The sequence below is a fragment of the Rhinatrema bivittatum genome, chromosome 4 (genome assembly GCF_901001135.1).
Source record: "Rhinatrema bivittatum chromosome 4, aRhiBiv1.1, whole genome shotgun sequence".
Classification (NCBI taxonomy): Eukaryota; Metazoa; Chordata; class Amphibia; order Gymnophiona; family Rhinatrematidae; genus Rhinatrema; species Rhinatrema bivittatum.
This window is the reverse complement of record NC_042618.1, coordinates 210,444,858-210,471,515: the sequence shown is the minus strand read 5'-3', so window position 1 is coordinate 210,471,515 and position 26,658 is coordinate 210,444,858. Positions and strand designations below refer to the sequence as shown.

The following is a 26,658-nucleotide window of genomic DNA, read 5'->3' as shown; positions in this document are numbered from 1 at the left end:
AAAATTGTGGAAACTGTTATAAAGAATAGAATCACAAAACATTTAGCTAGACATGGTTTAATGGGACACAGCAAGCATGGATTTACTCAAGGGAAGTACTGCCACACAAATCTACATTTTTTTGAAGGGGTGAATAAACATGTGGACAAAGGTGAACCATTAGATGTGGTGTATTTGGATTTTCAGAATGCATTCGACAAAATTCCCCATGAGAGGCTTCTAAGAAAACTAAAAAGTCATGAGATAGGAGGTGATGTCCTTTTGTGAATTGCAAGCTGGTTAAAAGACAGGAAAGAGAGAGTAGGATTAAATGGTCTATTTTCACAGTGGTGTGCCTCAGGGATCTGTACTTGGACCAGGGCTTTTTAATATATTTATAAATGATCTAGAAAGAGGTATGATGAGTGAGTTGATCAAATCTTCGGATGACACAAAATTATGCAGCGTAGTTAAATCACAAGCAGATTGTGATAAATTGCAGGAGGACCTTGCGAGACTGGAAGATTGGGCTTCCAAATGGCAGATGAAATTTAATGTGGGTAAGTGCAAAGTGATGCATATAGGGAAAAATAACCCTTGCTGTAGTTACACAATTTTAGGTTCTGTCTTAGGAGTTACCACCCAGGAAAGAGTTCTAGGCAACATAGTGGATAATACATTGAAATAGTCGGCTCAGTGTACTGTGTCAATCAAAAAAGCAAACAGAATGTTAGGAATTAAGAAGGAAATGGCAAATAAAATGATTGATGTCATAATGCCTCTGTATCACTCCATGGTGAGACTGCATCTTGAATACTGTGTGCAATTCTGGTCGCCACATCTCAAAAAAGATATATTTGCACTGGAGAAAGTGTAGATATGGCCAACCAAAATGATAAGTGGCATGGAATGGCTGCCCTATGAGGTAAGGCTAAGGAAGTTAGGGCTGTTCAGTTTGGAGAAGAGACGACTGAGGGGGGATATGATAGATATCTACAAAATCATGAAAGGACTTGAAAAAGTTAATGTATATTGGTTATTTACTCTCTCAGATAACAGAAAGACTAGCGGGAACTCCATGTCATTAGCAAGTAGCTCATTTAAAACAAATCGAAGAAAATTCTTTTCACTCAACACATAGTTAAGCTCTGCAATTCATTGCCAGAGGATGTGATTACAGCACTTAGTGTAACTGGGTTTAAAAAAGGTTTGGATAAGTTCCTATAGGAAAAAGCCATAAACTGCTATTAATTAATAAGCAATAGTAGCTTATTATTTATTTCATGTTTGAGTACTTCCAGGTACTTGTGACTTGGTTTGGCCACTGCTGGAAACAGGATACTGGGCTTGGTCTGACCCAGTATGGCAATTCTTATGTTCTTATGTTTAGTATCACATACATCTAAGATATGTTTGCTGGTCATTGAAAACATAATCACACCAGTTGCTGAGCAGCATATAGATAAAACGCAACTAGAATTTAGAAAAGAAAGAGAGATAAAGGATTATTTACTTTTTATAGGTGAGAAGTGGGTGCTTCACCAGCTATATGTGTCAATAGGCTAACTACTGCTCTTAGGATCCTAAGATCATTGTTCAAAGCCCAGTTGGTGCCAGGTCCTGACATCAGAATAAAGGTGTGCTGCAATTTAAATATTTTTTCACAGACAGGGTGGAGAATGCATGGAGTTCATGCAAGGAAAAGAGTAATAGACTTCAAGAAGGCAAGGGATAAGCACAAAGGATCATTAGTTGCAAAAAAGTGAAGAAATGGAGAGGAATTAATTAGCATCTCGGTCTGCCTGTTGGACTACATATACAGTAATAATTAGAAGCTCTAGCAGAAACACAGATGCTCAAGTAGTCAGGATAGTCTGACAGGCTACACACTTCTTGTGTTGACCAGATTGGTGCAATGGGCTGGTGGTGGTGTAGCACCATCCGGATAGACCACAGGAGTCTAGGAGGTTCAATGTTTGAATAACACCTATGCTGGTGTTGGTGGTGGTTTGAATTATTTTGGGACCTTGTTGTTGAACATGGGATGTGTGATGGGTGTGAATTATAAAGGTGATTTTGCATGCTCGGTTACCCAGGAGAATGGAGGAAGTTGACACAGAGTCTTGTATAATGTGTGATCTCCTATAGGCGGCCACACTGTATGACTGGCAGCTGGGATAGATCTTTGGCACTGTGGACAGAAATAACTGGGCACAATGGATGGCCCATTCGGTCTTTTTCTGCCATCATCAAATTATATTACTATGTAAAATAATTCAAAAAGAAGAGAGATCTATATTTTGCTATATTGACCATGCCAAAGCATTTGATAAGAGTAAATTGTAGCAAACTGGTAGAAATATAATTTGGAGTTAATAAATCAAAATATAAATTTGAATTTATCATAAATTTATATTGGATTCAAACAGCTATGGTTACAAGGAGCACATAATACAAAGAATGCAGAAATAAGAGGAGTAAGATTCACATTCTTCCCAATTTTATTCAATTTATAGAGTGAATTTTTAATCTCAGCAGTTCCAGAAAAACAGGAATGCATAAACACCAACAGCATACACTTGACTAGCATCTAGTTTGCTGATGATACACTACTACTGACATCAAAGAAATTAATTAACTTAGTACTGAAGGACATGAAGAAGAGCAAAAGAAATAAAGGCAAGCAGTGAGTAGCCTGGGAAATGACACGAAGAAATGGTCAAGATCTGGAAAGAAAAATGAAGGCTGAGCATAGACAACATTGGCATACCACAGCTGTCTAGATTCACATCAAAGACAGCAATAGATGGTGATAAGGGTTTCTCATTGATCTCTGTGGGTCATTTACATGTATTTTCTGGATCTGTGGTAAATTTTGAGATGTCGCTCTGGCACTTCTACATTCAATTTCTGGATTCGGTTGAGGATTTTACACTGACCCTTACTGATGATTTACATGTGGTTTCTGGATTTGCATGAGCATTTTGCTCTGCTCCTTCTGTTTTCTGGATTTGTGGGCATTTTGACCTGATATCTTTGGGTCCTTGTCCTGTGCTTTTTGGATTTGTGAGAGAGTTTTGACCTGGTATCTGTGGGTCCCCCTTCCTGTGTTTTCTGGATTTGTGGGAGAGTTTGACTTGGTATCTGTGAGTCCCCCTTCCTGTGTTGTCTGGATCTGTGGGAGGGTTTTTTCACTGGTCTCATTTACATTGCTATGCATGTTTCTTGTTTTATAGAAGGGTATTGCACTGGTCCCTGTGGAGCACACATATATGATTTCTGGGTTTGACAGCTGGTTTTGTGATGGTCACTGTGACTCTCCTAAGCATGGTTCCTGGATATGCGAAAAGGTTTTGCAGTGGTACTTATGGACTCTCTATCTGTGGGTTCTGGATCTCAGATTGGGTTTTGTGTTGGTTGTGTATGTGCGGTACCTGTGCCCAGGAAAAGCACCTCATAGCGCCCATCAGCTGCATCCACCTGGTCCACTGCAATGGTGGTAAAGCGATAGTTGACGTTGGTGCGCACAACCAGAGGCTGCCGATGCAGGGGGTAAACTGGGTTATACATCATGGGGTGACTGCGCATGAAGTTAATCACCTCGTCTGGGTAATCCTTTGTCGACTTCATGGAAGGGGTGAAAGTTCCCCCTGGGCACTGAAATACAGGCAATACATTATTAATACACAAATGTGCAGCGGTTATTCAGGTAGGCTCACCGGAGATGTGTATTACGATAGCAATCATAAACCGTATCTCTGACCTGGCTCTGCAACCCCAGGTGGACTTCATTGGATAGTGGTTTCACACACTCAATAAATCTGGGTAAAACTAGCAATGTCCCCAATCACAGACGTGAATAACTGCTGTGATTATGGGACAATAACTGTAGTACCTGAATGCAAGTAACTGTACTTTGAGTCCACGAGGCTGTACTTATAGTAACAATGCATAACTGGATATTAGTCACATAAAACATGAAAATCACAGCAGGTAAGTGTCATAGTCCAAAAAAAGCAAAAGATTACTACCGCCCATATATGATCCAGGCAGTGTATGAATAGATAGAAGCCCTCATATATAGATACATGTTTTTATCATCAAATACTCATTGAGCATCTGTATCTGTGTTACAATCATCAAACTCTTAAAAAAAAAAGATGTTTTATATTTTTCCTTGCACTAAAACAGTCCAAAACCTTCTTAACAAATGTGTCTTAAAAATCGCTTCTTAATCAATATCCACTACCTTAATATCGCTTGCTCAAAACTCTTAAGATATCCAGTTGTCACTCGCATTTACTGCTTCCTTGTACCCTGAGCAAATCATGTTTCTCAGGAATTTCAATGTATGAGGAAATAAGAGCTGCCAAATGGATCCTTCAATCATGAATTCATCCACCCAACACGGACGCTGTGTTTCAAAATACGTCTGCCTCAGGGGTTTTGCCACCTCCCGCCAGTTATATCTCAGAGCTTACCAAAGCCGTATCACTGCTCCATACTGGTCAGACCTTGGCACCTCTCTCTGGACACTCATCGCATTCAAACTGCCGCTCCTTGCAAATCAGTTTTGTTGTCTCTTCCGTCTGGCCTCCTACCACTGTGTGGGCACGGTTTCCTAAAAGCTTCCTTACCTACGCCAAACCCGACCCAGGCATTCTCCCCTCTTCATCCTACCTCTCTCCTCTCTGTATCTATCCTCAAGTATGCTGGGATTTGGGGAGGTGAGCAACACACACTGTCTGGGTATGGTTATGGTTACTCTTGCTGTAATAATGAGGAAATACAGAAGTTTGTGATTTATGGTACTCTGGCTGTGACCCCCACTAGGTCTCAGCCCTCCTTACAATAACTCAGAACCTCACTCAAGAGACTGAACTCTCCAGTCCAATGTGACACGGGCAGCTGTGATTTATTTTTTTTTTTTTACTATAACTCAGTCCCAAAACTGAACCCTTCTTTCACTACTAGCAGTCCTGAAGCCTGTATCTACTCACTTTTTTCCCTCCAGCTTCCAGAATAAAGTACCCACACTCAGCTACAATGAAATGTATGGTAAGGGTCTCAAATCAGAAAAAACCCCAGCTCTGAATAAAAAGGCCAGAAAATTATGTTTCTGTCTTTAATATTTATATATTTCACAAGATTATATTTACAAGACAATACATAAAAGTAAAATGGAAATAAACAGAAGAGAAAGAAAAATAAAGTATGCTTAACACTTTAACTCTGTGCTAGAATAATGAAAGTAGTACAGTCACCGACAGTCGCTGGGAATTAAGGGATTACAAAATGGACCCAAAGATGAGCCCGTTTTGCACAGAACAAAACAATAACATAACAAACAGAATGCAGAGTCCCACAGACACGCTGTATCTCCCCTTTCAGGCGAGTGCAATTTTGGGGATAGTTTCAAGTCTGACCATAGAAGACCATGGGTACTTTTTATCTGCAGACATTGTGCAAACTTTCACTTTTCGCAGGAAAAGGACAGGCATGCAATTACCTGCCATTCTGTGCAGGAAGTTTTCTGAAGAAAAATGACACGCCTGCGTTTGAAATGCAAACTTAGTTCCAAACCCCTTGCCAGCCTCTGACCTGGAAACGTCTCTTGTCCCTACAGGTAAAAAATACACACATAGAGGTCCCGTGCGTGCATCTTTACACGTAGAGATGGCTTTTAAAAGGACTCTTTTTTTTTTTCCCCCCAGTTAGAAATGCTTAGACGTTTTTATGTTGACATTTTTATTCCAAGACAGCTCTCTCTCTACCTTCTCGTATATGAGCTCCCAACTTTCACAGAGGTGGCACAAAGGCAGTGCTCAAACCTGTTCACCTTTACTGATCCCTGTCCTCAGCAGGGAGAGGTTCTGAAAACCTATCTGGAGTTACTGTGCAAAGCTTCCATACAATAAATAGTACAGAAGATGTCAGGCAATGAAGACCATTTGGCTCACCCAGTCTGTCCAATTGCCTTTGCCTACACTACTCTTCTTGAGGCTATCTCCCAGCTGTCCGCCATACACATTTGTTAGTCTTCTCTATTTTAGCTGGGCCAGCATCCGTACCCTTACTCGTCTACCCACCGCACGATGGATATTTCCCAGCTCTCAGATGTATAACCTTAACCTCCTGCAGGATATCATACACCTCTCTACCTGGGGAGGCTGGGCAAATCAGCCTGAAGCCCATGCTGGGAAACTTGTCACCTCTTCTGGTTTTATCCAAGGATCTGTCAAAGCCCCGCTGCTATTTCATGTTGGTTCAGCCTGATCTGCTCTTCTTGGGAGCTTGATAGAGCCATGCTTTTGCCATCTCCATGTGACCGAGCATATAGGTATCACGCTCCCCATTTCTTCTACCGATGCTCGTCCACCTGCTTTCACTCCTGCCCCATATCTAGAGCTGTAGCCAGCCAATTTGATGCCCATGGCCAAGTGAAAAACTGCACCCCCAGCCATTATACAACACATGACACCATGCGTTGGGAGACTCTGGCAATATCCAGGGCCAGTGCAAGGGCTAGGAAAACTTTACAGCCTTGCACCCCCCACCCCATCACACCCTCCTCACACACAATAACATTTATGCATTTATAATAACAGATTTTACATGAAAAAGAGCATTCAAAGCACAGTTTTCTGAGGTAGAAATATCACTTACAATATGTATATTATATTTACATGCACTGCTGTAGTGCCAACCAGAAAACCTTGCAAAAAAGCAAGAGATACTTGGAACCTATATGGTATTAGGCCTAATGTAATGCATCTTGGGCATGGGCATGACCCTCACTCAAACAGCAACAACCCTACCTACGAAAGCAAATGCTATAAAAATTACACGAGGCCTAAAACAGTAATAAACCCCCTATTAGGAAAACAGAACAAGCCAAGCTGCTATAGATTCCTATATAGAAACTACACACTAATAGAATAATTCATTTCAGTCACACATGCAAAATGCAGACAGACCCTCAAATACAGAATAAAGAGATCATACACTATAAATAGAAATATACAGACAAAAACTGAACTGGAAACCGCAACAAACCAAATTCTGTATGCACTGCAACAATGTGGAAAAACAGAAACATTACCATTCCTCATAAAACAAAATTAGTAAAACCATACCAATAAAAAGAATAATTCAAAACAATTAGAGGTACATTTTAAAAAGGACGTGCCAGTTTTATAACATGTGTGCATCATCATGTGCTTGTTTTAAAATCCAATACCCGGGCGCGAAAGTGCGCACGGATACCTACTCGCATGCGCAATGAGCAGGGATTTTCTTTAAAAGCGCGCGGCGATGCAATCGGCCCTTCCCCAGTTCCCTCCTAGTCTGCTCCAATAAAGCAGCAGACTGGGAGGGAACTTCCCTAACCCCTTAACCACCCTTCCTCCCTTTTTCCCTCTCCATGCCGATCCCTAAACTTCACCTCTCACCTAAATTTTTTTTTGTTTTTAAACTTACCTGCTCTCAGGAGCAGAAGTAAATTCCGCACGCCAGCCAGCTGCTGGCACAGGTGCTGTGCCAGCCAGCTCCCAGCCCGTCCCCACCCAGACCCTGCCCCTGGCCCTCCCCAACCTTTTAAAAACCCATCACTTCCACGCGAATCTGGAGATCTGCGCATGGACGGGCCTCTCTGAAAATGCGCTTGGCGCACGTGCGGCCCAGCCACGCATGGATCTCCCAGCATTGCCATGCACCGGGGAATTAAAATTAGGTCGCACATGAATAGAATAACATTCAATAATTAAAAACTTATATAAAAATCTTTCAAACATCAATAAAATATTTCAAAACAGACATCAAATAACACCCAACAATTAAAATAAAAAATTTAAAATTCCCCGTTATCCATACCTTGGAACTTTTGATTTCCAGATGTCTTGAAATTATCATGGATTAGCAGGCACAGAATAACTGGGGTAGTTGTGCATACACATGCTCCCTGTCACACACAAATGCTCCCTCTCATACACACACATGCTCCCTCTCACTCTCCCACACACACATGCTCTCTCTCACTCTCCCACACACAAGCACACATGCTCTCACTCACTTCCTCCTTGACTTAGCAGACAGCAGCAGTCTCTTTCTTCAGCCCAGGTGGTCAAGGGAATGACTTGGGGCACTGAACTATTTCCAGCAGGGTGCGCTCCTCCTCCTCAGAGGCGCAGCCCTGCCGAAATCGACGGAGTGGTAATCGTGGCCTTAGTAAGTGGAAAAGCAGCACGGCCCCACCAGAATTGGCAGCGTTGCCAGTTTTCCACTTACTAAGGCCACACCGACCATGCTGTCAATTTCGACGGGGCTGCGCTGCTTTCTCTTTTCCTGAGGACCCACCAGCTGCACTGCTCTCCTTGGCACGTGGCTGTAGTAGCTGCGCCTTTTGGCAGTGGCACCTATGACCATGGCCATAATTGCCATAGGCACGCTAAGGCTCTGCCTACATCTGTCATGATTCTGGTTACAAGCACCTATTGGTGGATTATCCCAGGCATCCTCCAATTTCTCAGTAGAGAAGTATTTTTTCTTTCCTCCCTTCAAATTCATATCATGACCCCTAGTCTTTGACATTTTGTTTTGCCTCTTTCTACTTTACTGAAGTCTGCTAAATATTTGAATGCTTCTATCATATCCTCACTCTCCTGTCTCTTTTCCCAGTGAGTTTGAGTTCCTTTAGTCTCCGTTTTTATTGAAGGCCCTATATCTCGCTGGTATCTCTTTTCTGAATTGCTTGCACCCCATCAATGTTTTTTTGTTACAAAGATATGCGCTCCAGAACTGTACACAGTGCTTGATGTGAAGTCTCAGCTTTTTCCTGCTGGTAACGCCTCTCCATTTCCTCCACAGCTTTCCCTTTTGCTCCATTATTCTTATTTCTCACTTATTTTCAGGACATCTGACACGATTACATCTAGGTCCCTTTCCTGTTTGGTGGTTTCCAGTTCTTGCCCACCTAAACAATAAGTAGCTAATGGATTTCTGCACCTTCGATACTCATAGAGATTTGCAAGAAGGTACTTTTTTACCTGCAGACTTTGCACAAACTCCCCTACACACAGTTACACCTGCTCCTGGCATGACGTAACTTGTGCATGTGGAATTGCATGCATATATTTTTTTTTAATCCCAAAGATGTGCGTAAATACAAACTCTGCTCCAACTCCACCCCCCTGAGTTCCTCTTTTTTGCATGCACAGGTGTTTAGACAAAGTTAAATTATGTGCATACTTTTTGCACACAAAGACCAGCAAGTTTTCTAACAAGCATAAAACCAAAGGTCTAAATGTGGCAGGTCCAGCCTACCTGAGAAATCTGCTGCAATACTGTGAGCCATCAAGGTTACTTAGGTCCTCCCAGCAAGCTCTATACACTATCCCCGCTTTAGCGAAAATCACATTGGTTGCGGCTCATCATAGAGCATTTTGGTGTTTTGGCCCAGCCCTATTGAATCTGATGTCATTACAGACAAAGCTGGAGGCGAGTTAACTTGCCTTCAGGAAAATGGTTAATATCTGGCTATTTATCCACTCATTTTAGGGGTAGTTGGGCAGAGCTGTGGGACTTATTATTGAGACAAGTGGCTCAATATTGACCTTTGGTCGATTTTACTATTTTATGCTCACGTGTCAATAATGATGTAGTTGTCTGTGTTGGATTTTGGTCCTGTAACTGATTTTGGGCTTAATCTATAAACGCCAAATATCAAGTCTCACTACTTAAATAAACAGTATGATTTATTTAAGTATGATTTTAATTTAATGCATGATTTTACAGTTTTTTTTGCAGTGAAGCACAGTTTCCAAACTCATGACCACTCTTCCAGTTCTATCTTTTCATACTCCTCCTCCCCAGAGTGTGCCTACTCTGTTAGAAATTGTCGTGTCACCTGAAAACAAACATATTTCCTCATCATCACAGATGTATTGCATGCTTTTCCAATCAAAGAGCTCAGGCCATGTTACAACAAGTTTGAGTCTACAACCAAGATACACATATTAGGTAATACAACCAGGGCTGACACTTGAATAATTCACATTAAGGCAACGAGGAACAATGCAGAGATGCAGTAATTAAAGTGACCGAGACCCATTTTGCTACCTATCAATTGTTTTTTTGAGGTTGGGGACAATAAGGCATGCACGAACAATGCAGGGTTGCAGCATTAAAGTGACTAAAAAAAGATTCTGCTTGAGTATTTTACCCTCAAGTCCCTCTGCAATGTCACTAATAAAAATATTGAAGAGAACCGTCCCTAGTATCGAGCCCTAAGATACCCAACTGGCCACTTTACCTTCCCCAGAATTAACTCCATTGACCATCAGTTTGTTGCTTAACCAATTCCTCACCTAGTGAACATGTTCTGCCCTAGTCTTATTTACTAGTCTTCTGTGTGGAAAAACGTTAAAAGTCTTACCTAAAGCACAGATAGACCATACTGACTGCTGTTCTCTGTACTTTGCTCAGCTCCCCCCTTCCCCGAGCAAGCATTCTTCATGCAGAGAGAAGCAGGGAGCAGCATCCCTCATGCAGCCTCTCTCTCACTCTCAATATCTCCATCCCCATCAGTCTCTCTCTCTCTCTCAGCCCATCCCATCTTCACAAGTCTCTTTTACCATACACTTCTCTTTGCCTCTCAGTGTCTCCACTCCAGCAGGGCAGCAGCTCTCCTCCACCTTCTCCAAACTAGTAGATGAGTTTCCTGCACCAGTCAGCTCTCTTCCTCCTGACAGTGGGCTCAGGCTTCGGCAGCTTCCCCTCCACTGCCCTTCAGTTGCGGGTTGGCTTTAGCAGCTCCTGTCACCTCCTCTGCAGGCGGAGTGGGGCAGATCAGGTTGTAAGAGTTGCAAGGCAGCTAGCACAATATGCTGGAGATCCGGGGGACAAGCAGAGATCCTCGGGAATGAGTGGGAGCAGATCCTCCTCCTCCGCCACATGCAAGCGTGCTGAGCGTTCTTGCAAGTGAATTGTGGCTCTTTTCTTTCTTGGGCAGAGCTTCTGCTTGTAGTCCTGGGGTCAAGAGGTAAAATGGGCAGTAGCTTCCTGCCCTGTTGCCGCCAATGGTTAAGGATGCAAAGGGGCTGGCAAAGGAGGAGGAGCAGCAGTAGCCAGAAACGCATGTGCTGAGCTGCTAGTTACACTGCCCAGTCTGCTATGGCAATTATTTATTTTATTTAGATTTTTATATTCTGCTTTTCGCATTTTTTTTTAATCACTTCAAAGCAGATTCCATTCAGGTACTGTAGGTATTTTCTTATCCCCAGAGGACTTACAATCTAAGTTTGTGCCTGAAAAGTTATCCATCTAAATGGCAAAACGGTGATCAACACTGTACGCAGCTAAATTCTAGCCATATAACTCATTATGCAGCTAGAATTTAGTTGCATAAATCAGGGTGTTCCGGAGGCAAGCAGGAGGCATTTGGAGAGGAGCAGAGTTAGCCACATAAGTTATGTGGCTAACTTTGGTCATGCCCCTGACCTTTCCTAAAGTTAGCTGCATAAACATATATGGCTAACTTAAGATAGTCGGGTATATTTAGTGGTGCAACCGCGCCTCTGATAGGATAGGATTATCAGGCTAACTAGCCAAGCAGCTCAGCAGTTGATTATTGGCCCTATAAGGCCAGTGGTTCTGTCATCATTTATCAGTACCAAATACGACACAGCTTTCCCTCAAGTGGGATTTTCATCTACAGAAAGCCCTTTTAGTCAACAAGGCTTTTAAAGACTCTTGAAGTGGTGAGTAAATGACATCTTAATCATAGCAGAGTTGGTTTGATGACCTGTTTTTTGCTGTTTTGTATTTTATTTTATTATGTATGTTTGATTTATTAGCCGTCTTGAACTTTTCTGTGACAAAAGCAGGATATACATTTTAATAAACTGAAACTGAAACACTGCAGGGCATCCAGAACGTCTCTACTCCTGGCTGGTGCTCCAGCAGGAACGCTTCAGTCCACATCTGGTAGGCTGAAGTTGCTCTACAAGCAGCGGCTCCCCTCTGTGTGCCACCCTTGCAATATCTCTCATTATGTCAGAAGTCACTATTTTTCCCCTTGTGCTGGAGGTTTGTATATTATTCTTGTGTAGCTGGAAGGTTTCCAAGTTTTTCCTGCAGAGAAACCCACGGTAATTCAGCTTCTCCCTACATTTTAGTGGCCATTACTATGTTCCTAATGGAAAGTGAGCTTCTCTTCTCACCTTTTTCTCTCTTTTGTCTTTTCTGGAGAATTATAGCCTGATTTACATCAAGATCTGGTGATTGAAACCACATGATGGAGAGTGATTTGCTAGCAAGGTTTCAAGCATTTGCACATCTGATTCTCTAAGATAATCCTTTGCCAGACTCTTTCTTAATTTCCTTTTGCTCCTGATCTCTTTTTTCATTTGGATTGGATTATTTACCTTTCCAAACCCCAGCTCAAAGCGAGTTATAGTCAGGTACGGGCAGTATTTTCCCTGCCCTAGAATGTTCATAATTACTGTTATTTTTTATGTATTTATTTTTCTAATTTATTGACCACTTCTTCCAATAGGCTACAAAGCAGGGCACAAGTTTAAAATTTAAGCAGGTGAAATGACTTGCCAAAGGTCACAAGAGGTGTCAGTAGGAAGAGTGGGATCTGAGCTCTCGATTCTCTGGTTCTCAGTCCTCTGTTTTAACCACTAGGAGGCTGATATTCAAAAAAAGCATGGGGCCTATTTTCAGTCAGAATTAGGCCTGCTAATCATCTGCCTAGATTTAGGATCCTAAATTAGCTGCCTAGTGCTCTTAACTCCCCACCCTAATTCTGCCCTCATATCCACCCACTTTTAGGCTCCTAAATTTAAGAGTCTAGTGAAATAGGAGCCTAAACGTAGGCACTCAGCCCTAGTAATTTTCAAAAGGGCCAATTCAGGAGCCAAACTCTTTGAAAATCATCCTCTAGGCTACTCTCCTGCTCCCCACTCCATTAACCATTTCATTTTTAACATCTGGCTACTTTCATTTTTGTCTTCCAAATATTCTTGCATAGATGATTTGGGGTGTTTGCCCTTTCAGGACTTACTTCAGTTACCTTAAATAGGTTTGCTTGTTGAAAAGGGGGTGGAAGCACACGGGCCAATTCAGTAAAGTCCGCAGGAGAGCGGATGAACACCCGCTCTCCCGGCGCGCGCACAGGCCACTCGCCTGTGCACGCGATTCTGTATTTAAATTAGGTGGTGCGGTAGAAACAGGCAAAAGGAGGTGCTAGGGACACTAGCGCGTCCCTAGCGCCTCCTTTTGACCCGGAGCGGTGGCTGTCAGCGGGTTTGACAGCCGACGCTCAATTTTGCCGGTGTCGGTTCTCGAGCCCGCTGACAGCCATGGGCTCAGAAACCGGACGCCGGCAAAATTGAGCGTCCGGTTTTCGGCCCGACAGCCACCGGCCCATTTAAATTTTTTTTTTCTTTTTTACTTGTTTTACTCTTCGGGACCTCCGACTTATTATCGCCATGATATTAAGTTGGAGGGTGCACAGAAAAGCAGTTTTTACTGCTTTTCTGTGCACTTTCCCGGTGCCGGCAGAAACTAGCGCCTACCTTTGGGTAGGCACTAATTTCTTAAAGTAAAATGTGCGGCTTGGCTGCGCATTTTACTTTCTGTATTGCGCGGGCATACCTAATGCAAATGCATGTTGAGGGCGCTATTAGGTGCCGCGGGTTGGACGCACGTTTTCTGCCCCTTACTGAATAAGGGGTAAGGGAAAACGTGCGTCCAAGGGCCTGACAGTTTGTGCCTCCCCCTCATTTAGGTTAAATGTTGGCTTTAGTGAGGGCAATTTTCAAAGCTATTTCCACAGCTAAAACAGCTTTTTACCATTGACAGGGGCTCTTTAAATGTTTCCCAGCCTGTATGCAGATTAAAGTATGTGTGCTGTCCCACAACACATGCAAACATTTACCCGCATTGTAGTGGCAGCATTTCCAGAGTGGGGTAAGGTGGGGAGAGAGCACTTCTTAAACAGTTTTGAAATTTTGAAACTGTTTGTGTAGTTTTGGTCAGAAAAAGTATCTGCAGGAAAAGGAGGCGCATGTCAATGTGGGTAATTCTTTCTTTAGGGAATTTTTAAAATAAAATCATGCACGCATTTTGCCTTTGAAAATTGGTGCAAAGAGCATGGACAGTTTGAAAATTGCTCCCAGTATGATTTTAACCTGTGGCTGAGGCTGGCAGTACCTATTATGGATAGATGCAATCCATCCCCGCTGTATAGATTCTTATCTTCTCAGGCACATCCCCAGCTCACAACATCCCCAAACCCTTTTTACCTGCACCAAATTTTCAACCATAAATTCAATTTCTTTGGGGGGGCAAGTTTAAGACCGAGCAGTGAAGGGTAAAGTCTGTGGCTATTTTTAATCTGCAAACTTTACAGTAATTGCCCAAGGACAAAAGTTCCTTTGAAAACTGAGTTGGAAAAGGTGCACGCACAGACCTGCACCTGCTATTTGTGCAGGAAGCTTTTCCAGAGTAATTTATGTCCAGACTCCACCCTCAGAACACCTCTCCTGATGTGTGCGCATATTTATGCACACAGTTGCCGTATGTGCACATGAAGGGGCAATTTTCAAGGGCGCAACTTATGTGGGTGAAGGACTGCTTTACCTGTAGAAATGAGGAGAATGCTGTCTGTTCCCTTGTCCTGTGTGGGCAGCACTTCTGAGAAAGTCACAGTAGCTGTCGAAGTGCCCGAGTGTTTCCTGTATTTCCTTTGAGGTATTCCTCTCAGATCACAGCCTTCAATCAGGTAAGTTGGGACAGATTTTGTCTCTACTCCCTGGAATTTCCTTGTGGTTTAAAAGTTATATGTCTCCCTCGTAATGAGAAGGGATGGGGCATGGGTATCACCTTCTGGCTATAGTTCTGGGGCAGTATATACAGTACCTGGGTGCTGGTGTTGTAATGGAGCAGTACTTACAGTGCCTGGGCGAGGATAAGGAATTTTGCCAGTGTACGGCATCCACTGGTAGTTGGGACCTTCCTTGTGAGCGAAGGGACCATTGAAGACCATGCGGATGTCAGCCATGGAATATACGCACACAGCCGAGCCTTTGAACACTGACCTGTGCAGGAATGGAAACAAACTGAAGGTTAAGCAGCAGCTGGTTTCTGTGCCCAAGGGTTTCTAACTCGGGCATGTTTCACTGGTGACCAAAGGGCAAACTGAACAACCGGGGCAGTCGTATGTGCATCCAAGTTCCTCTGCTGGCCTTGTATCTGGACGTTGCGCAGGCCTGTAACCAACACACACACACACACACACACACACAGAATATTTCAGTGGACAGCATGCACCTAATGTTTCCCCCATGTCTGCCACAGTCAGTGGGAATGATCAGCCCCATGAGAATTCATATGCATTGCTTGTAGCAGTGGCCAACGGCGTGGCTGAAAATAACTCGCCTGCATTTAGGGGGCACTGGGACAAAGAACTTGTGTGCTTTTTACACACAGGCTTCGGCCCAGTTCTCAGACTTTTCCTTTCAAACTTGCTGGGGGGGGGGGGAGGGGGGGAGTTTACAACCCGTGCACCTTTATTATCCGTAGGTGGAATTTTGCTGGAAAGGTCCATGTGAGGATCTGAAAGTGCGATCAAAGCATTTACTTTTCCTCTCCCCCTCTTAAACGCACCCAAGGGAACATCTCCTCTCAGGGAGATGATGAGTGCATGTGTTATGCAGCAATGCGAACACTTTTAGCCACATTGAGGGAGCGCAATTTTCCAATGCTGATTAATGTACATATTTAAACTATAAAAGCAATAGTCTCTGCTTCTTTTCTCAGATAGGTGGCTCCAATTTTTGGCAGACTAAGCAGAGTTGCTTCCCTGTAACAGATGTTCTCAGAGGACAGCAGGATATTAGTCCTCACATATAGGTGATATGATCAGATGTAGCCCAATATGGAAAACTTATGTCAAAGTTTCTAGAACTTTGACTAGGCACACTGAGCATGCCCAGCATGCTGTACACCACGTGTCCACGCAGGGTCCCTCTTCAGTCTTGTAACATAGAATTCCGATAAAAAATAAAAAATAGGAGAAATCCAACGCCGCAGGGTGGCAGGCGGGTTTCGTGAGGACTAACATCCTGCTGTCCTCAGGATGTTAGTCCTGTTACAGGTAAGAAACTCTGTTTTCTCTGAGGACAAGCAGGATGGTAGTCCAAACACATGGAGAATTCCTAGCTACAGGCTGCTCCCCAAAACAAAAGGGGACCAACAGACACCTAACCAGGTGTGAATGGGCGCAACAACACAGGTGCTGTTGGTAACAGAGGGGGAGACAGCCTGAGCCCAAACAACAGACCCTAGGTTGGGAGAGTTGGGTTCTACATCTCAAACAGTTTCCAGAGGACAGACTGGCTGAACCTGCTGTTGCGTTGGCCATCCCTATCCAGACAGTAATGTGACGTGAATGTGTGGAGAGTACGCCACATCGTAGCCTTGCAGATCTCCTCCATGGGAACTGCTCGCAAGTGGGCCACTGACGCTGTGCCATGGCTCTGACAGAATGAGCCTTGACATGACCCCCAAGATGCAGTCCTGCCTGGGCATAACAGAAAGAGATGTAATCTGCTAGCCAATTGGATAGTGTCTGTTTGGCAATGGCAATGCACAAACTATTCTTATAAAAAGAAATAAAAAGTTGGGTGGACTGTCTATAGGCTTCTGTCCATTCCTGACAGAAAGCTAAGGCTTGCAATCCAAACTGTGCAGTGCTTGTTCACTTTGGTGCAAATGGGGCCTGGGAAGGATTATTGGCAAGATGATTGACTGGTTAAGATGGAAATCCATCACCACTTTAGGCAGGAACGTAGGGTGTGTATGCAAGACCACCCTGTCATGATAAAACTTAGTATAAGGTGGATAAGTCACTAAGGCCTTGATCTCGCTGACCCTGTGTGCTAAAGTGACCGTCACCAAAAATATGACCTTCCAGGCCAGGGATATCAGGCCACAGGTGCGCAGCGGCTCAAAAGGAGCTTTCATCAGCTGAGCTAACACACCACGTTGAGGTCCCAAGACCAAGCGAGAGGCCTTAGGGGATGCTTCAGTTGAAGCAGGCCCCACATGAAACGTTCAACAAGTTGTACAGAGATGAGCATACCATCTACAGCATGGTGGTATGTGCCAATTACACTAAGATGAACTCTGACGGGGTTGGTTTTTAAGCCAGCCTCTGATAGGTGTAGAAAGTAATCATGCAGTTTTTGTGTGGGGCAGGAGAACGAATCAAGGGCCTTCTGCTCACACCACATGGAAAACCTCCTCCACTTCAGTCCATAGCACTTTCGAGTGGAAGGCTTTCTAGAAGCCACCGGGACCCGAGACACATCCTCAGAAATCAAACAGCTGTAGGATTAACCGCTCAACATCCAGGCTGTGAGCGACAGGGCCTGGAGGTTGGGATGCCGCATCCTGCCCTAATCTTGTGTTGTAAGATCTAGGAAAGTCCCCAAACTGATCGGTTTCCGGATGGACAACTCCCATAGGAGTGAAAACCAAACCTGTCTCGGCCAATGAGGGGCTATATGGATCATAGTCCCTCTGTCCTCACAAAACTTCAAAAGAATCTTCGCCACTAAAGAAATTGGAGGATATGCGTACCGAAGATCCTTTCCCCAATGACGGGCCAGGGTGTCTGAGGCTGGTTTGCTGTTTGACCTGTACAAGGAGCAGAATCGAGGCACCTTGCTGTTGCAGGGGTCACAAACAGATCTACATCTGGGCTCCCCCAGAGGCGGAATATCTGATTCACTACCCCCTGGTCCAGGGACCTCTAATGGGGTCTGAAGGCTCAACTCAACCTGTTCACTACCACATTCTCCATCCCGGCCAGGTACATGGCCCTGAGCACCATTCCATGAGACAGAGCCCACAACAAGATCTGGACCACTTCCCAACACAAGAGGTATGATCACATGCCTCCCTGCTTGTTGACGTACCACATGGCTACTTGGTTGTTGGTCTGTATCAGGACAACTCTCTGTGATATCCAATCTCTGAAAGCCCATAGTGCTTACCTGATTGCCCTGAGCTCCAGGAAGTTGATTTGACAACAACGTTCCTGAGGGGACCACAGGCCCTGGGTGCTGAGCCCATCCACATGAGCTCCCCACCCCAGGCTGGATGCAATCATGGTTAGCACAATTTTGTAGGGAGACTCCAAAAAGAAATCCCCTATACTAGATTGTAAAGTCCCCGTCACCAGGAGGAGTCCCTGAGAGATGGGATAACTCGGATGCAATTCCGGAGGCTCTGAGTGGGTTGGTGCCAGTGTGACCTCAGAGTCCATTGGGCTTTGTGCATGTCAAGTGTGCCAAGGGAGAGACATGGAGAGTTGCGGCCATGTGGCCAAACAGCCTCAACATGTGACAGGCCAATACCTGCTGGCTCTGTTAAACCTCTGCCACAATAGTCACCAAGACGATGGTCCTATGGTGCGGCAGAAAGGTCCTGGCCTGAGCTGCATCTAGAAGGGCTCCTATGAAGTCCAACTGAGGTGACAGACTGATATGGGACTTTGGGTAGTTAAGAACAAACCCTAATGACTCCAATACCCAAATGGTCAAGCACATGGACCTGGTAGCCCCTGTCTAAGATGTGCTCTTTACCAGCCAATCATCCAGATATGGGAAAACATTCACTTCCAATCTGCGGAGCTGTGCCTCCACCATGGCCAGGCATTTTATGAAGACTTGTAGGGCGGATGCAAGCCCGAACGGCAACACCTGGTACTGGAAGGTCTGTTTTCCCAACACGAATCTGAGATACTTCCTGTTACCTGGGAAGATCTCGATATGGGTGTTGAAGGAGCATAGCCAGTCCCCTTTTTGCAAAAGGGGGATCAAGGTGCCCAGGGAAGCCATACTGAACTTTTCTTTTTTTAGAAACTTGTTCAAGGCCCTCAGGTCTAGGATGGGACAGAGTCCTCCTGTTCTCTTTGGAATCAGGAAGTACCTGGAGTAGAATCCTCGCTATCTTTGCCTTGGTGGTAAGGGCTCAACTGCTCTGGCCATTAAGAGGGAGGAAAAATCCATTAGTAGTACCTCCTGATGTGCTACCGGCCCCCGATATGGGGAAGGCGGGAAATTTGGCGGGACACCCAATAGGTTCAATTGGTACCCTTGATGGACGATGGACAGAACCCACTGGTTCGAGGTTACACTGGGTCACTGGTTCGCAAAGAACTGCAGCCTTCCCCTGACCAGAAGGTCCACCTCCCTGGGTATTGGCGACTGACTTATGTTCACTGCGGCCCAGTCAAAATCACGACCTGTGTTTGGCTGAGGAGCTGACTGAAGCTTGAGAGCTCTTTGCTGCCTGGGACGGCCACGGGGACTCTGATGGTATTGATGGGAGTGAGGAGGCGGAGGATAGTACTTCCTTTGGTGAAAGAAAGACTTTCTTGGCCCCGGCCTCGATGGTCTCCTGGAAGAGGTGGACGGGTCTGGAGTACTGGCAGAGAGTTGTTGGAGGGTTTCATGATGGGCCCGGAGTTGGGCCACAGCGTCCCTTAACCTATCTCCAAAGATATTCTCTCCCATACATGGCACGTCAGCCTGCCATTCCTATATCTCCGGTCGGAGATCTGAGGCCCGCAGTCATGCCATTCTTCAGGAGCTGACTCCCGCTGCAGAGACTCTCGATGCCATCTCAAAAACATCATAGATCATACAGATTGACAAAGTCCCCATGAGAGGCTTCTACGAAAACTAAAAAGTCATGGGATAGGAGGCGATGTCCTTTCGTGCATTACAAACTGGTTAAACAACAGGAAACAGAGAGTAGGATTAAATGGTCAATTTTCTCAGTGGAAAAGGGTAAACAGTGGAGTGCCTTAGGGATCTGTACTTGGACCGGTGCTTTTAAATATATATATAAATGATCTGGAAAGGAATACGATGAGTGAGGTTATCAAATTTGCTGATGATATAAAATTATTCTTAGTTAAATCACAAGCGGACTGTGATACATTACAGGAGGACCTTGCAAGACTGGAAGATTGGGCATCCAAATGACAGATGAAATTTAATGTGGACAAGTGCAAGGTGTTGCATATAGGGAAAAATAACCCTTGCTGTAGTTACATGATGTTAGGTTCCATATTAGGAGCTACCACCCAGGAAAAAGATCTAGGCATCATACTGGATAATACTTTAAAATCGTCGGCTCAGTGTGCTGCAGCAGCCAAAAAAGCAAACAGAATGTTAGGAATTATTAGGAAGGGAATGGTTAATAAAACGGAAAATGTCATAATGCCTCTATATTGCTCCATGGTGGGACCGCACCTTGAATACTGTGTACAATTCTGGTCGCCGCATCTCAAAAAAGATATAGTTGCGATGGAGAAGGTACAGAGAAGGGCAACCAAAATGATAAAGGGGATGGAACAGCTCCCCTATGAGGAAAGGCTGAAGAGGTTAGGGCTGTTCAGCTTGTAGAAGAGACGGCTGAGGGGGGATATGATAGAGGTCTTTAAGATCATGAGAAGTCTTGAACGGGTAGATGTGAATTGGTTATTTACACTTTCAAATAATAGAAGGACTTGAGGGCATTCCATGAATTTAGCAAGTAGCACTTTTAAGACAAATCGGAGAAAATTCTTTTTCACTCAACGCACAATAAAGCTCTGGAATTTGTTGGCAGAGGATGTGGTTAGTGCAGTTAGTGTAGCTGGGTTCAAAAAAGGTTTGGATAAGTTCTTGGAGGAGAAGTCCATTAACGGCTATTAATTAAGTTTACTTAGGGAATAGCCACTGCTATTAATTGCATCAGTAGCATGGGATCTTCTTGGTGTTTGGGTACTTGCCAGGTTCTTGTGGCCTGATTTGGCCTCTGTTGGAAACAGGATGCTGGGCTTGATGGACCCTTGGTCTGACCCAGCATGGCAATTTCTTACGTTCTTATGTAGATCTCATGTTGCCACACTCCAGACCCCTATGCACCAGCAACATGAGGGTGTCTTGCTGCTGTTGAGGCAGCTGCTCAGCCAGCTCCTGCACCTGCTTCCAGATGTCTCACGAGTATTGGCTCATGTAGAGCTGGTAGGCAGCGATGCAGGCAATAAGCATGGCACCTTCAAACATCTTCCTCCCAAGAGCGTCCATCACTCTGTGGTCCTTCCCTGGGGACGCTGAGGAATGGGTCCAAGAGCACTTGGCTCGCATGAGTTGCCTCACCGACTGATGAGGCAGCTCATGCTTATCAAATCTGGCAGCCTTCTGTATGAGGTAAACCCCATCTGCCTTCTTATTAATGGGAGGATCTATGAGGGAGTGTTCCCAAATCCTCAGTAGCAATTCCTTAAGGATCTTGTGTACTGGGAATGCCATGATTTCCTTAGGAGGCTCCATGAACTGGAGGATCTCAAGCATTATGAGCCTGGCATCTTCCTCTGTCAAAAGCTAGAATGGGATGGCCTTCACCATGACCCTCAAAACCCTAAGAAGATTAACTCTTCAGGCGGAGACTGCCTTTGCTCATCTAGAAAAGAAGGGTCTGATGGGAAACCATACAAGTCCTCGGAGGAGGACTCTGTTTGATCATCCCCCAGGGGTCATAGGGACCCTTATCTTCACTGTATTCCACAGGGCCCTAGGTGCTTGTCCTGTGACCAGAGGTGCAGGCACCGATGGAACTGGACAGGGGACTATAGGTTTTGGCATCTACACCTGCCTTGGCAGAGATTCCTTCTTGGAGGAACCGGCATCAACCACTGTATTGGTAGGGGGAGGCCTCGGTGCCCTATCAGGCATTGATACTGTCCCGGGAACCATTGTCGGCTGGGTTGGTAACTTTGAGCTTCTCCATAAGGGGTTCGAGGACGGGCTGCACTGGCTCAAGTGATGTCAGCACCACAGGACCGAAGCCCTGTGGCGCCTGCTCCATCGCCAGCTGGACTTCACATTCCAGCTCTTCCTCAAATGTTGCCAGTGCCAACACTGACTAGGAGGAAGGAATGGTGGCCAGATCTTCATCGGATCCTTGAGGGGGATCGGTGACTGGCACCAGGACTGGTGGAGACCCTCGTGGACCCCAGGCATCGATGGAAGATGGGTGCTCCTCACCACGAGGTCACTTCAGGGGCATCATGGCAAAAGCCGGTGCATCTCCGTACTCGGCACCTTGCATCAATGGGAACCGGTGCCGATGCTTCTTAGGCTTTCCTTGATGCTCAGCCCTGTCCTTCCCCGGTGCCGAGGTTGAAGACAATGTATCTGTCATCCTTGGCTCATCAGAGATCGCAAAGGTCAGTCTCTGGCGCCCCTATCGGTGACCTTGACTGAACTGATGGTCCCGCAGATGTCGATGGTGTGGTGTCCATTGGTGCGGCTCTGAGGTCCTTCAATGCCGATGCTGCCAATGCTGACGGCTCAGACTTCCTCAACCTGAAGAGCTGATCCATCTTGTCAAGTTGAAGCCAACGACCCTTCGGGATCATCTGGGGACACAAGCGGCAACCCCAGATGTCATGTGATGCCCCCAGGCAGAGGATACAAACCTCACGAGGATCAGTGATGGACATGGTCTTCAGGCACGGGGGGCAACAGCAAAAACCAGATGTGGCCATGATGGGCAAAACAAAAGGGGTCAAAAGATGAACGATGGCAGTTGGCACTGATGGCCGGAGGGCACTGAGGCACCACTGTATGGGGGAATTGCACGAAAGAAAACTTACCAAAACGCCGAAAACAGCTACTGGGGACACTACAAGAGGGCACCAAGAGGGACCTGACGATGGAACAAAGAGGAAAAATCGTGACAAAAATCCCGCAAACAACCTTTTTCACAAGGCAAAAGCCAAGATTTTAGAACTCAATCAAACCACAAGGCTCAAAGCTCCATGGAATAAAGAGACTGAAGGAACCTGCATGGAGGCCTGGTATAGGGCATCCTGGGCATGCTCAGTGCGCCTAGTCAAAGTTCCAAAAACTATGACAAGTTTTACACATCGGCCTCCATTTTATGATGTCACCCATGTGTGAGGACTACCATCCTGCTTGTCCTTGAAGGATCTATGAAATCTATTTGCAAACAATGGAAGCAGTGCATGCAAACAGTTCTCGTTCATATTCATTTTTGCAATCCTGAAAACCCAACCAGGTTGCGGCCCTCGAGGATCAAATATGGGGACCCCTGTTTTCATGAGTACGTAAATCATCTTTGTTAGTGCCACCTGGAGGCTCTTCTTCTTTCCCATTTTTGGCTCAGTCTGCAGTAGACTCTGTTAGTGCCAGCATGATGCTCTCTCACCAGTCCTATCTCTGCCAGAGATACAGAGGGATTCTATCCCCTTCTCATCTTTGCCTAGTCTGCAGCAGTCTTTGTCAATGCCATCCTGGCACTCTTTCTCCCTTCCATCTCTGCCCAGTCTAAAACTGTCTGTGCCACCTTGTAGCATTTCTGATCCTCCTCATCTCTGTCTGGTCTGCAGATGTTTTTTTTTTTTAGTTCCACCCTGCAGTTCTCTCTCCCTTCCTGTTGTGGTTCTGAGGCAATTATTATTTTGCATATAATACATGAGATACGGTTCCAGGTCCAATTCTACAGGCTGAGGACAACGCATACTAACTTCTGTGAATCAAGATAGAATACTACAAAATGCTGCACTACTAAAAATGCCAAGATCAACATATTTTCTGTAACTACTGCGAACTGTCTAGAGCTCCTTTATTTGTGCAGATATTATAAGGCCACACTCCTGTTTTCTTCTTGTTTTACCAAAACACTAGGAGACACATCTGTTTGCGAAGCTAAAATACATCCCAGATGGAAAGTTCCAGTGACTCTGTCCAGTGTGCATGCAATATGACATCACTCATGACTGTTAGAGACATGCTGCCGAAAAGGCATAAGAGATTAAATAAGACAGAGGAACTTTGGAGGAGCCAACATCATTACAATCATGAAGCAAGCATGCATGCAGATTGATCAACTAAACTCCCCACCTAAGAAGCAGTTTGGTCAACTGCTAGTAAGTTCTAATGTATTACTTGCAAGAATAATAGGTAGCTTTCTGTTTACATATGCTTTAATGATCCATAGTAAGTGCAAAATATCTACATTTCTGTATAATCATATGCTATAATCTGATTAGTGCTGTAATTTGTAATATTTGTTAGAAATGTGCTTTGGTTTTTTTGAAATAGACAATTTATATTTTGTTAAAATTGTCTATTTCATTTCTTTTTGTTGGTACTGTGAAACAAAAGAAATTTTGCCGAAATTTCATTTTTTCTGTTTCGTTTTAGTGCGCACTATTTACTGTCAGTGCACAGTATTTGAGTTAGTGTGCACTATTTCAAACAGAGACAGTGTGTACAAATTCAAAATAGTGCACACTAAAACAAAACTTGGAAAAAACAAAACAATTCCAGACAAAAACCTAAAAAAACGAAAAAGGCTACAAAATGGCAGAAAACAAAAGCAAAACAAAAAAAAAAAAGTTTGATGCACATTCCCAGGTATTTGTAGTTCTTAGAATAAAATATTAGTTTATTTGGGTGACTTTCTGGTCTCCAAGAATTATTTGGTTTAATTTGCAAGTCTGATTGCATATTTTGCTATTGTAACTACCCTTACACAGTTAATTCCCCTCACAAAACTCGTAGCATTCCCATTTATGTGCAGCATCAGTCTCTGTCACTGCCTCACTGGGGATCTCTCTCCTTTCCCATCTCTGCCAGTCTGCAGTCATCTATCATGCTCTTCCTGAGGCTCTCTCTTCCCATCCAGGTCTGTGCATAAAAGATTTGGGAGTTGTGAGCTTTTTCTGTGATCTCACCCGGAAGAGGAGAAGACAGCATAAATGATGGGGTTTTTCAGATCCTGGCTCTGCTGAATGAACACGTCCTCTGCAAAAGTAAAAAAAAACACCAAGTGTCAAGAGACATGCTCTGATGCTCCCTCCCCTTCCCGGGATACCCCAGAAGAAATTCTAATTTCTTCCCTACCCCCCCTCAACACAGAAAATGCTCCATTCTATGCCTCTGTACCCTCGCCCCAGCAGATGCTCCATTCTGTGTTTCCTTTTCTCCTCCACTGCAAGACATTTTATACCCCTACCAAGAAAAAAAACCTGTGTTCTCTATTCTGTGCCTCCCCTTGCACGGGTGACATTCTGATCTTTGACCCAACCTCAGGAGACACTCTGCTCTGTTTTTCCAGAATATCCACTAATCTATGACTCCTCACTCCCATGGGACACATTTCTTCTCCTTCCCCAGGAAGGTGGCTCTGGTATCTGCCTTGACTCCCACCCAGAAGATACTCTCCAGGGCATTTGCTGTGTGTCTTTTGTGTGTGTGTAATTCTTTCTGTTTCTGATGCACTTACGGAGCTCATCAAAATGAGTCTCGATGCCATCAGCCCCCGGAACTGAGCAGATAAGCCGTGCCTTCAGGAATGTGCTCCATTTATTCACCAGGCAGCAGTGTCCGCCATCGTCATTCTACCAAAAAGCAAAGAGAAGATCCTCTTACCATCTTACACATGCCAGAGAACCAGCAGGAGTGGCAGGGATGTGCCTCACTGCAATGTGTGAGGGAGGCGTTAGGTTGTATATAACTGCACTGTGGGGAGGGTGTCTATACACTGGCTGTGAGGGAAGTGTCAGGGCTGTGTGAGAGCACTGTGAGGAGGGTGTTTACACACTGGCTATGAGGGTGTTGATGGGGCTCTATGTCAGCACTGTGGGAAGGGTGTATACACACTGGCTGTGAGGGAGTGGTCAGGGCTGTGTGAGAGCACTGTGAGGAGGGTGTTTACACACTGGCTGTGAGGGAGTGGTCAGGGCTTTGTGAGAGCACTGTGAGGAGGGTGTTTACACACTGGCTATGAGGGCGTTGATGGGGCTGTATGTCAGCACTGTGGGAAGGATGTATACACACTGGCTGTGAGGGAGTGGTCAGGGCTGTGTGTCAGCACTGTGGGGAGGATGTATACACACCGGCTGTGAAGGAGGTGTTGGGACTGTGTGCCAGCACTGTGGGGAGAGTGTATACACACTGGCTGTGAGGAGTTGTTAGGGTTGTGTGTCAGCATTGTGGGGAGGATGTATACACAACGGCTGTGAAGGTGGTGTTGGGACTGTGTGCCAGCACTGTGGGGAGAGTGTATACACACTGGCTGTGAGAGAGTTGTCAGGGCTGTGTGTCAGCACTGTGGGGAGGATGTATAAACACTGGCTGTGAGGGCGTTGTTGGGGCTCTGTATCAGCACTGTGGGGAGGGTGTATACACCCAGGTTGTGAAGGAGGTGTTGGGACTGTGTGTCAGCACTGTGGGGAGAGTGTATACTCACTGGCTGTGAAGGAGGTATTGGGACTATGTGCCAGCACTGTGGGGAGAGTGTATACACACTGGCTGTGAGAGAGTTGTCAGGGCTGTGTGTCAGCACTGTGGGGAGGGTGTATACACACTGGCTGTGAGAGAGTTGTCAGGGTTGTGTGTCAGCACTGTGGGGAGGGTGTATACACACTGGCTGTGAGAGAGTTGTCAGGGCTGTGTGTCAGCACTGTGGGGAGGGTGTATACACACTGGCTGTGAGAGAGTTGTCAGGGCTGTGTGTCAGCACTGTGGGGAGGGTGTATACACACTGGCTGTGAGAGAGTTGTCAGGGCTGTGTGTCAGCACT

At 45.1% G+C, this 26,658-nt stretch overlaps 1 protein-coding gene across 4 annotated transcripts in view; it reads right to left on the bottom strand.

Annotated features, from left to right (window-relative positions):
* Nucleotides 1-26,658, bottom strand: part of SEMA3F (semaphorin 3F) — a 418,190-nt gene that overhangs the window by 70,332 nt on the left and 321,200 nt on the right. For all 4 annotated transcript variants that reach the window (XM_029599645.1, XM_029599643.1, XM_029599642.1 and 1 more), the window contains 4 exons: nucleotides 25,360-25,474; nucleotides 24,809-24,878; nucleotides 14,939-15,083; nucleotides 3,414-3,636 (listed from right to left, as the gene is read on the bottom strand). In XM_029599645.1, the coding sequence (XP_029455505.1) occupies nucleotides 3,414-3,636; nucleotides 14,939-15,083; nucleotides 24,809-24,878; nucleotides 25,360-25,474 (553 nt within the window). The remainder of the gene's footprint in view (nucleotides 1-3,413; nucleotides 3,637-14,938; nucleotides 15,084-24,808; nucleotides 24,879-25,359; nucleotides 25,475-26,658) is intronic.